At 39.0% G+C, this 12,520-nt stretch overlaps 1 protein-coding gene across 7 annotated transcripts in view; it reads right to left on the bottom strand.

Annotated features, from left to right (window-relative positions):
* Positions 1-12,520, bottom strand: part of FRY (FRY microtubule binding protein) — a 225,272-nt gene that overhangs the window by 3,979 nt on the left and 208,773 nt on the right. For 6 of the 7 annotated variants that reach the window (XM_054272258.1, XM_054272257.1, XM_054272262.1 and 3 more), the window contains 4 exons: positions 9,782-9,931; positions 8,170-8,268; positions 7,631-7,714; positions 2,845-2,862 (listed from right to left, as the gene is read on the bottom strand). In XM_054272258.1, coding sequence (XP_054128233.1) covers positions 2,845-2,862; positions 7,631-7,714; positions 8,170-8,268; positions 9,782-9,931 — 351 coding nt within the window. The remainder of the gene's footprint in view (positions 1-2,844; positions 2,863-7,630; positions 7,715-8,169; positions 8,269-9,781; positions 9,932-12,520) is intronic. The other variant, XM_054272256.1, reaches the window with a different exon arrangement.

Here is a 12,520-nt window from a genome sequence, read left to right as displayed (position 1 = left end):
TCATGGGTGATGGGCACGGCTGCCAGAGAAGTCAAGTTAATATGCTTATAGTTCCTGGTATTCTTGTGTCTAACAGGAGGGCAGTATTGTAGTTCCACAGCTGGATCATGGTGAAAAAGGGAGGAACATTTAATATTCAGTTGGTTATATAAAAAGTGAAAATCCTGCAAGTACAAGTGCTGACCTTGTACTGACCCTTTGGCAGGAAAGCCTGACAGACTTCCAACCGTATTTCATTTGCCTACGGTATCAGACACCGTGACCAAGGGTGGGCCCAGTGATATTTCCATCTGTTTGGAGGAACTTAAGCAGAGTTTCATGCCAAAATTGGCAGAAAAGAAGAAGCTGTTCATGTTTGCTTCTTTAAAGCACTTCATACATGCTTAGTTACCAGCACATGCTGCAGCTCTTTGCTGAATTTGGGACTGTGCAAATGTCAGCACAAACACTAATAGAAAGTACTTTAAGTACATTATAAATGTTAATTTGACTGAAGTGTTTTATTTACATATGGTTCAACATTTAAGTGCCACATTTTTTAATAATAAGCCAAAATTAGAACCACAGTTTAGTGTTCCAGTTCCCCAGATTTCTGTCTGTACCAGCCTCACAAGCCTGAGGGGCTAAGGTCAAAAGCAAATTTCATCTTTTTTCATCAGGGTGAGTTGAACACCAACTATCCATCAGAACAAACAGCCAAGGGCACTGCCAATATGAGGCAGAGCTAGTCTCCTTCTAAAGAGGGTTAGTGGGAGGATAGTGCCAAGCCAGAAGGTGTCAGCCTAGCAGGGTTTGTCCTGCTGAAGGCCAGGCACATGGGGCTGCTCACACCTCAGCACCAGGAGAGCAGCAGAGCTCAGCACTGTAAATTTGCCTGGTCTGAGCTCTGTGCCATTCTGGATCTGGTATCTGTGTCATTATGTTTAATGTCTATTACTGGAGGGCAGCACTGGAGTGCTCCTGTCCAAAATGGAAAGGAGGAATTTCAGCAAGGAGGAGGCCTTCAGCAAGTTTGCTGATGACACAGAAGGATGGGATGCCATCCAGGGGGACATGGACTTGAGAAGTGGGCCCATGAGAACCTAATGAGGTTCAGCAAGCCCAAGTGCAAGGGGCTGCACCTGCACTGGGGCAATGCCAGACATGAGGACAGTCTGGGAGAGGAACTCATTGAGAGCAGCCCTGTGGAGTTCTCCTGCATGAAGAGCTGAACATGAGCTAGCAGTGTGTGCTCAGAGCCCAGATGGCAAACCACATCCTGGGCAGCATCAGGAGCACCTCTCCTATGAAGACAGGATGAGAGGGTTTAGCCTGGAGAAGAGAAGGCTTCCAGTACTGAGAGAGGCATATAAAAAACAGGGAGAGCAACTTTTTACAAAGGCAGATGATGGTAGGACAAGGGGCAATAGCTTTAAATAAAAAGAGGAGAGATTTAGATTAGATGTTAGGAAGAATTTCTTTATATGGAGGGTAGGAAGGCACTGGAACAGGTTTTCTAGAGAAGTTGTGGATGCCCTACCCCTGTAAGTGTTCAAGACCAGGCTGAATGAGGTTGTCAGCAACCTGGTCTAGTGAAAGCTGTCCCTGCCTATGGCAGGGGGATTGGAACTATATGATCTTTAAGGTGTTTTCCAACTCAAACCATTCTATGATCCCAGCAGACTGGCTATGACAGCAAAGACCCACAAATGCAGAAAGAAGGCTCTGCAGATCTGTGGTAAGGAGCAGATGTGCTAGGGCAGAACTGACTTGTGGGCAGGGACAAAGCCTATCAGAACAAAGAGGCAGGGCATGAGGAACACTGCCAATGAAATAAACCTGCCCAGGGGCTGTTCTCTGTAACCAAGGGCACAGAGCACTGCCAAATCTGCCATTGTGTGGCTAACCATTCCCTTCCCAAAATAAAGACAGATTGTTTAGATACAGCCTCCTGGAGATGGCTTTGGCTCTGTCTTCTCTCAAACCATGCTCAGGCCTGTCAGGGGCTGGCTGGTGGCCACTCAGGGAAGGTGCTGCGTGCTCACCTGAGCAAGTGCCAGCCCAGGGACACTCGCTTCCTCCCTGGTCCCGTTCAGCTCCCAAGTAGGGACACAGCCTGAGGTTCCCCAGCAGGGATCAAATTCACTCTATTCAAATTTTGGAGACCTAGCAACACTACATAGCAGTTGCATACACATATAGTTGGAGCTGTCAGGGAGTTAATAATTAATTGAAAACAAACATAGCATCATTTAAAAAAACCATCTCATGATAGCTTTTAACACTGGATTTGTTTTAGTCCTTGAAGAACAATAATTCAGTTTCACCCTTGTGGCTGTTAACCTGAATGAAAAAAAAACTAAGGTCAAACAAATGGTTCTAGTTTGACTCACTCAGTATTTAGTTACTGTATCAAGAAACTCAATTTTTGTTCTTCCTGAGTAAGTATTAGAAACCAATAGTGGTGAAACTGTTCATCAACACATACACAAAGGCCATTTGAAATGTAACTTCCAACTATAAATTGTAGTTTTTAGCTAGGAAAAATGGAAAATTATTAATTTTAAAATAACAAAAAATGTTTCCTGACCCAGCGTATTACATCCATTCAAAAGCTTGATTTGTAAAAATGTATGTAAATGACCATTTGAAACAGCATATGAGAGTGTCAAATTTTTGGCACAGTATTTTTTTATTTCACAAAACACATGTTAGTAAATTATTTTAGTCACCGCTTTTAGAACCATGTCTTGTATAGGAAAATTATAACAAAAAAAGAAAACATGCTTAGAAGTAAAACAGTAGAATTGGGGTGTATTAGTCCATCCACAGATGGACAAAAAATATCAAAGAACTTCAACTTACTGCAAGAGATTCCATTTGCTACACAGCAAGCATGGCACAGGAGAAAAGGAAAGGAAAGAAAGTATAGTGTCAGTGTAATGCATGCAATAGGAAGCACAGCCCATCTGTAATAGCATCACTTATCAGCAGTATTAGCAATGCTTGCCTCAACCTGATAATTGGTTGGAATATCACATTCAACATGCACAGCATTCTTAATAAAACCAAGCTTAAATTCTAATGATAAATTCCAGTCTAAATATCCTTAGTTAGAGCTTCAGATTTATTAGTTTAGATTTATCCTACCCAGCAGCTCAAGAACTTACAAAATAGTGTTAGAAAACTCTTAAATAATACTTTTATTTAAATTTGTCTTTTTCTTATTAAGAAAAGTTCATATTGCAAAGTACTAAAAAAATTAGGAATGATTTTCAAGTGATGAATAAAACTGAACTTTGCTATTTCTAAATATTTTCTTGTCTAAAATACTTCTTTTTTTTTACAAATAGATCTAATGAAATTGGCAGGATAAGTTTTATGGCTGCTGGGCTTATTACTTGGCACATTACAATGGAAATGTTTTGCATATAACTTTCAAGTTATGACTACCACAAAGAAAAAAAATGCGTGGAAACTGCCAATTTTGTTTAACTACATGGCAATGCCACAAGTTGAACCTTGTATCCCTTCCTCTCACCACTAATGATTCACTGGTTTATAATTCTGAAGCTATTAAAATGTCAGTGCAAGTCCTGTTCCAATAATAATAAAAATTCTAATTGACTTACATTAGCATTTCAAAGATTAGGGGACTAAGTGCTCTCTTTGAAACAGAAGTGTTCCTCTTTTCTTTGCTAAGAACATTTGCTCTCTGTGTTCACTTAATGCAGCTTTTCTTATTTTACAAATATTACAATCTCATTACATTTTTCATGAAGAGAGTCATCATGTAAATGCTGTAAGTTACAAACACAACCACATCTGCCCAGTTACAGCCTGATGTCAGTGCATATGCACACAGTGTTAATAAGCATATGGAATTCTTATTAAAATTATTTACCTTGCCATCAATACAAAGGCATAAACACAGAAATGTGAAATAATATTAACTTTGAGGAGCCTAACAGAGCATTTCAGTCTGTTTTCTTGACAGTGGCCTTACAATTAAGGTATATATATGAAAGTGTTGCTCCAAACCCTGCACTGCTTTTCTATAAAACCATGACAAATTAAGCTTTAGGCTCTTTTGATGTTTAATTTTTTTTTCCTTTAACATTACTTGAAGAGTTTCTTCTTGTATTTAGTACTCTTCAAATAAAAAAACCTTTATAGCTTGGCTTCCATGCAGTTCACATAAATGAAGCTTTATAAAGCTAAATTCAAGATAAGAAGAAGACAAGAGCAGACAGATCACTGTGTTCCAGTAAACTCACAGGTGTGCTGGCTTGTGTTTTTTCAAATCTTGTTGTCTCTCTTAAGCTACTCTGAAGTTCAGCATGCCACCAAGTTTCACTTAGACTTTCAAAAATACTGGAATCCTTATATAATTTCTAATTTGCCATGGAATTTACTTTAAAGAAGGGGGGAAGAGGGAGGTGGAAGCAGCAAATAAGTGAATTCCATGGTCTTTTTCGCCAGAAAACACTGTCTCCTCTGTACTGCTTCCAAAACTAGAGCAAGCCAAAAAAAAGGGGGTGAGGAAGGGGTTTCACATTACATGAAAAACTTCCTTCTTCACTGGAAGAGAATATACTGGATACTGGATTTCTCTGAGCTACTGATGCTCAGCTCCATATTGCTCTCCAATATCATGATTGTAACTTCCTCCCTCTTTCACCATAAAATGAAAGATTCCTTGGAAGTTGAAAAGAGATTATTTACTGGCTTAAGTGATATTTCTTTTTTTCTGCAGCAGCAAGTGGAACAATCATAGCCTTCACATTTTCAATTTCTTGTTTAATTCTTAGAGTAAGGGAAGTGTTTTAGATTAGTTGATAGACACTACACAATCAGTGTAGTTTTGGCAGCTGAAAATACCAAATGTTTAGAGTACTTGCATCATTTGCCCAATTTTTAAAGCAGCCAGTAAATGTAGCATCTAAGAAGGACACAATGGCATGTGCAGTTATCTTTTGTCTATAAATTGCCTCCTATGTCATTGAGACTCTGTTGCTCAAAGTAGCATCAAAGCTTACAAATCACACACATCCAAATAATGTAATTTGTTGCAATGATAAGGCAGGGGAAAGACATTCTGGCACTTGAAGCTTTTACTGATTTCAGAAAAGTTGCTAGCTCTAGCAGCTGACCTAGACAATTTCTATTTCAAGCCTCTTTAATGTCTGAAGAAGCAATTTTTGCCTTTGCCCATTTTCAGTAATAGTAACAATAGTTAACAAATTATGTGCAATTATTTTGAAATAAGATCTGATTAGAGAAACTGTGCCAAATTAGTTACCAGCATCAGGAGGCATTTGTGACACAAGTATTTGTAACAAGGCTGAATTTGGTCTCACATCTGTCTCATCTGTAAAGGGGTTTGTTTTCTCCTCAAGCTTTTTACCAGGTAAGGAGTCCTAAGCATCTAAGATCTCTGCCTTTTGTAGAGCAAGCTGTTGCTTTTTCCTCCTTACCATTAATTGTGAACCTTTTCCAGGAGTACTCTGGTTTTGGGCTTGGCTAAACAATTTTTTTTTTGACAGAAATTTTCAGCAGGATTTCAGGCCCTAGACTAAACCTCAGCAAGTTTGAGTCTGGGCAGGTTCCCTTGTGACTACCACTGTAAGACAGACTTTCCCCTCTACAATTATTAGATTCTTTAGCCTTTCATCTTGAGGGAGAAGTGGAGAGGAAAGATAAGAAAACAAATACTTTCCAGTCTAGGAGCAATTTTTCCTTTTCCCTTCCTAATTGCATTTCCTCAGTTTCCCTGGCCTTTTCCTCCCATTACACTTTCACTGAGTAAACAGATTGTACCTCTGGGAAAAGCTGCTTCAATTGAGGTGAATGAGTAGGGGAAGAAAAGAAATATGCATGTTCATCCTGTCAGCTTCCAAGGAGTAAAGCATTTTGGCCTGAATGAATAATGCTGGGGAGAAACCAGGGACTATAAGACACCTTCTTTTCAGTCTATCTGATAAGGAGTATAAATACCGACCCTGGCTTCACAGAACACACATTTAATTCCAAAACAGAAAACACCTAGTTAGAAAAACCCACACCGGTCTAACATGGTATCTATTGACTTTTAGATGTGTTTAGGCCAGCAGATATGAGTTCAGGTTATTCCTTCTCCTTAGCATCAATTCTTTACTTTTTCAAAAAAGAAACAATGCAGTTGATCAGCAAGATGTATCATTCTCCATCCCAGTCTATGCATTTCCAAAAGAGAGATGAAGAGGATAAATTAAGCTGTCTACAAGGTATGTAACACCACAGTCTGAAGTCACTGTTCAGGGTGTCTGTACATCAGAGGGGACGGAATGCCCACACACATCCCAGTATGTGTTACAGGTGTTTTTTTTTACTTCAGGATAGCTCCTTGCAGACCATCACAATTACAGAAGAGACAATATCTCATTTAAATGCACTGGAAAGCGACTAACTTTTGTGTGTGCCAGTGCTAGGTGGGGGAAGATTGAACAATTTTCCCACCGCCGGTGATTGCAGCCAGGGCATTTATTCGAAAATCAGATTTGCTAATAAGGTCAAGGAAGCCAAACTGCAGGGGTGTCAAGGATTTGGGACTCTTGGAAAATACATATAAAAACAAAAATCAAGGGAGTTCAAAGACAAGAAGACAAATACATAGAGATGGGAAAGAGAGGTTAAGATAAAGATAGAAGAAAATAAAGTGACTTGGAGGAGAAGGCAGACAAACTGAAACCAACTTAAGATTAAAACAAGGTATTTGAAAAAATGGTTACAACAGGCAAGTCTGTGTTCTGAATATGTAACAATTATCTTTTATAAGTGAAAATACATGGGAAGAGGAAACATCACTTTTTTTCTATATGCTGTTTGCTTGCTTCCCAATTTTGGCTAATTCTGTCCAGCCCCCTCTTCTTCCCATCCCTCCACTGTCTTTCTTCCAAAAGGAAACAGCCCAATAAAACAACACTCCTTAGCTCATTATGTATCACCAAGATATCATCTGTTTCCTGTACTTAGTATATCAAATAACAGTATTAACTGCTGATGGTATTGATATCTGAAAATACAATTCCTGAACTGGAATAAAGAAACACAAACAACAAATCAATATACATGTACATTGGGTAGGAAATTTTTGTTAAAAATTGATAAAGAGATATATTTCCTTAGTTCTAAATAGTTATCTACAGCATAAATAATTTTGCTGGCCATTTTACAGTAATTGTTTTGTAACTACTGATCTAAGTGTGTTTCAACCAGGCAATTTTTTTTGTTGGGCAGAAGGAGAATGTAACAGATGAAGATAAAATGGGAGTAACATGGAAGGACAGTACAGCAGGAATGATTTTCAGAGACACTGTGGAAAACTGCTGCTGCAATGTCTTTCTAAAAGGGAGAGCACAGGGTTAGGGTCAGATCTGCTTCTTTGTCTAGAGTAGGGCAGCAGAAGTACCTCCTGTGAATACTTCCCATTTCCTGTGGCCAGGACTGAGGCAACAACAATAGCTTCAAGCCTAGAGTGTGAAAACTGGATCGTGCCCAAGCCCAGCAGAGAATCAAGGAGGAAGTACAGCAGGCTCTTGTGGGTTTAAGAACAAGGCATATCACACATATTTCACTTTATGGGAGAGAAATATTACTGGCCATTCATTACCTTCTCTTCGGAGTCCCCTGGCTGGCAAGTAATAACTCCATCTCGTGAGCCCCCAGCAAACGTTGCTTTGCAGTTTGCAAGCCACTATTTTCAGAAAGAAATGAAAGAAAATATTAATAAGATCTATGGTTTGATTCAAAGAAAGACAAGCTGTATTTTAGTTTCACAGCACATCATGTAAATAAGAATTTGCAATTGCATTTTTTTATTACCACAGACGATGACAATTTGCTTTGACTGTAATTTAAAAAGTGTAGTCTTGATTTCTACTAGTATTTCAATGGCATGAATTAAGAAAATTATTAATGAATAAATAGGAGAGAGACCGGGGATATTAAAGATACTGTTATTTCTAATATTGAGGGATAAAATAGCTACTTTTTAGTTCTGGTTCATATGTCCAGGAAGAAACATTCAATGAATCCAGTATCTGAAACATGTTTTTCTACTGAATGTTAGTTTAAACAGAAGTGAGTGGATGTACAGTTTCCTGACATAGCCTAAATATACAGACAAGCCAAGAGCATAATTGAGCATACCGAGAGTGTTGCCTCTTTCCTGTTGTTGTATGTATCCAGGTACTCCTGCAGCTCTAGAACACTGAACTTCAGCTTTTCAAGAAGGCCACAAGAGAGCAGCTGGAGAAATGAAATCAAAGGGTCTGTAAATGTCACTATAAAAGAATGGAAATACTGGTAGACAGTATAGGAAAGATATTGCAAAAGAATACCTAGATTTACATATACTAATACTGAAAAATATTTACATTTGTGCAAAAATCTACATAATGAGGATACTACACTGAAAAGTCAAACAGCAAAAGTTGCACTTATGATAACGTGGAATTGAAAGTGTGTTCTGTGTTTAATGACTTAGCAGAGTACTTCTCTAAAATGAACAATACATAAACCTTAACCAGTTTCTCTCCACAGCTCTCTGATGATGTAAGGCACAGCTCTTCCATGGTCACAGCAGTGGGCTCAAGACTACACTTGGCCAGTTTCTACCTCTAGACTTCACTGTGGGATGTCACACTGTCCTGATGCTGCTGGATAAACATGAGCCAGAATGAAGACAATGGGAAGGGCCATCTCATTAATTCCCTAATACATATTTTTATAGAATTATAGACTAATTGAGGTTGAAAAAGACTTCCAAGATCAAGTCTCAGAACCTTTGACAAATACCATCATGCCAACTAAAGCATATCAAAAACTACCACATCATCTTGTTTTTAAACACTTCCAGGGACAATGACTCTACTGCTTCCCTGGGCATCCTGTTTCAATACTTAACACTGTTTCAGTAAAGGAACTTTTCCTAACACCTAACCTGAACCTCCTCTGGCACAACCTGATGCCATTCCCTCTTGTCTGGTTGCTGGTTGCCAGGGAGAAAAGGCTGCCCACCACCCTGGCTACACCCTCCTTTCAGGCAGGTATAGGGAGCAATAAGGTCTCCTCTGAGCCTCCTTTTCTCCAGGCAAAACACCCCCATCTCCCTCAGCTTCTCCTCACAGGACTTGTGCTCCAGATCCTTCCCGAGCTCCGTTGCCCTTCTCTGGTCACACTCCAGCCCCTCAATGTCCTTCTTGCAGTGAGGGGCCCAGAACTGAGCACAGAATTTGAGGCATGGCCTCACCAGTGCCGAGTAGAGGGCACAATGCCTGCCCTGCTCCTGCTGGCCACACTACTGCTGACACAAGCCAGGATGCCATTGGCCTTCTCGGCCACCTGGGCACAGCAGGCTCATGTTCAGCCAGCATCATCCTCATGTCACAGTTGACTCAAATGAAATCATTACACGTATTACCATCTTTCATGCAGAACTATGTAAAAAATAGCTGCTTCTTTTTCATTTATGGAGCCGACTAGGTCCAGCAGGCATCTGTTTTATGTTGGGGTTTGGCACACAGGTTCAACACATCATAACTATTCCATGGGTCTATGATTTTATATTGCCCATCTGTCACTACTTACTTAATAAAATAATACAGAAAATGAATGGAAATATGGTTCCCAACAAGAGAAATGTAAGATAGGAGGACAATTCCTTTTTGGCATATGTGTTCAGGAGTTGCTCAAAAGTTAAACAGCCAGTAAAATAACACATAGCAATGAAATATGTGCCTTTTGAAAGGAATATACTCACTGTTTCTGCATCTACAAAGAGGGTGGGACATTCTGAACATGATGTTAACATCTGAGAAGACCTCACAAACTTGGAGCCTATTCCTCTCAAGTTGTCTCCCAAGTAACTAGCTGCATCACAGGTTAGGAAGCAGAATCTTTTCTGAATATTCTGGAAAGCAAAATACAGTTTATTACATTATTTCCTCAAGTACGAGCTTCTTTCCTTTGTAAACAAATGGGATGGTTGTTTCTCTTTGCATAACAAAGTGCAAAGGAGACCATCTCCCCATGGAGAGCTGAATGTCTGCGCTAGGATACTGAGTAAGAGTTATTGTGCTGGAGACAGTGTACAGCTGGGCAGCTGTGAAACTAATTACAGAGTTCATCATAACCTACTACTGAAAGACATTCTTTCCTGTAAAGACAAATCAATCTTTATAAGCCTTTTAACCACAGGTAGCTTTTTTTTCTTGTCTCTATAGGGTTAACAGAGCTGATCAGCACACTACTTTTTCTGCCCATTCCGGGCATTGTTTTGTTAATATTCCTGTCAAGTGGCTAATCACATAATATAATGGACATACTAAGGCCAAACAGCAGCATGGAAAAATCAGAAAAAACCTTTTGTTTTCCCCTGTGGAAAGAACCTTTTTACTAAAACTTTACTGCTGCTTGGGAAGATTCCAGAAATATTGCACTGCATCCGGGAATTATTCTTCTCAGCAGATTTTTTTAATGTTTTGAGTCCTAACCCAGTCTAGTCTTCCAGAAACATTCTAGTGCTTTTCAGTTATTAATATATAAAGTGGATAATGAATAAAAATAATATAATAAACTTGCATTGACTGAAACAATGATTTTGATAAATACCCATCAGCTTTCACTGCCCAAATATATCTCACTAAGGCCTAGTGCTCAGCAGTTAGGAACAACATGAGAATATTTTTAAAAATAAATGTTTGCAACATTTTTATATGATTAATTCCAAGTTACCAAAGACATTTCTCTGAGGAATGTAGGTTAGGACCTGCACCATAAGTATGCCTCACTGGAGAGAAGCACTTCCCAAATGCCAGTGTGGATGATAGACATACAAGTATTGCCTGTTACTGCTGCTGCACTGGTGCATGGGAGTTAAGTACCTAAAATCAGGTGAGTGAATTCAGACTTTATTGATAATGGAAGTTGTTGGATTGAATGATTTTTTTTAACTGCTAAATAGGCCCTCACACTGTAGGCTATACACGACCAATGATTTCTAAAATGGACAGAGTTCCTGTACCTATCAATTTCATAACTACTTATTTGTGAATCTCTCTCCAAAGCATCTCAACTGCCCACCTGAGCACAGTTAGAACCAGGCAGACTGATACTGGTCTTGCTGTTTCCACCATCTTGCTTCAACACAGAAACAAAGTGCTACACACCTCACCCAGAACATGGTACAGATTCTCTGCTGCACTGAGTCTCTTAGAGGCAAGGGTTATCACTAATTACCACCAAACCAGATAAATTACTATTTTTATGAGCAACTAGCAGAATCATCTGAATCATAGGTGTTGGTAAAAACTGGAGATTTACTACTGTGATGTCTTCTGGAAAGAAAGATTCAGCCAAGTCTTCGTGAAACTGTTGCTAGTAACTCTCCTGGCAAAGCAAAGAGATCTAGATTTGATCTTAAACAACAGAAAAGACCTAGCTGAGAACAAAGAAGTGGAAGGAAATTTAAAACGATAGATTATGAAAGAGAATCCAAGACACACTGGTTGAAAAGGACCTCTGGAGAACATCTGATAAAACCTTTAACTCCAAGTGGGACTATTGCTGACCCCAGATTGTGTCAGACTTGCTTTTAACTAGCTGAGTCTTAAAATCTCTAAGGTCAGAGCTTCCTTGAGGCTTTGGGTAACCTGTTTAGTTGCTGCAATGCCATCCTGGGGAACAACAACTGAGTTTGTAAATCTGAGACAGTGAAGGAGACAGATTATAGAAAAAGTAACAGATATTCTTCCTCTACTCCTTTCCTTTTCAGCTATCCATAAAAGCAACAATCAATCTAAAGCTAAGATGATAACGGTCTCGAAGAGTGTTTTAAATTATTAAGAGTGAAACAGTGAGAGACTGTACTTTGCTATGTATAATACTTCACTAAATATATTTATTTTGTGATTACATGGACTAACAGTTCTATAAGAAATTCTCATCTCAGCTATGTCCTTCTGGGTACAGACTACAAGGGCTGAAATCTATCAAGCAAGGCCTGAATGCAGTATATATTTTATAAAATGGGATTATTGTGAATAGTAATGGCAGCTGTCAGCATATTGTGAATAAATATATACCTGCATATAGTCACTGTGCTTTGTGTCCATGTAAATATTAAAAAATATTCTCAGAAAGTTTTCTTCTTAACCTCAGATTTCCTCTCCTGGGAAGAGGACTTTACATAACAAAAGGGCTTGATTGTGGAATGTACTTGCTAGATCTGAAATCTACTTGTTTTGCAGCTGTCTTGTCTGCTGAAAGACATTTAATTTGAGGGAATACAAAGAGGCAGCAGTAAAGATAATCCAGAGATCTCTGACTTCTGACTCATTTACAGGAAAAGTACTTCAATAATGTCAGGAATTTTAAACAAGTTTAGTGTGTTGTGGGCAAACATCCAAGATACCATTAACTTGACACTGGATTGAAATGTAGGTGCCCTGGAAAATGCACTTCTTTCACTTCAGCAAGTATTTAGTTGACAAGCTCCTCC

Source organism: Melozone crissalis, unplaced genomic scaffold, assembly GCF_028551555.1.
Source record: "Melozone crissalis strain CALT ecotype California unplaced genomic scaffold, PUWL_Pcris_2 ptg000013l_1, whole genome shotgun sequence".
Lineage (NCBI taxonomy): Eukaryota > Metazoa > Chordata > Aves > Passeriformes > Passerellidae > Melozone > Melozone crissalis.
This window is presented reverse-complemented; position numbering and strand designations above follow the sequence as displayed.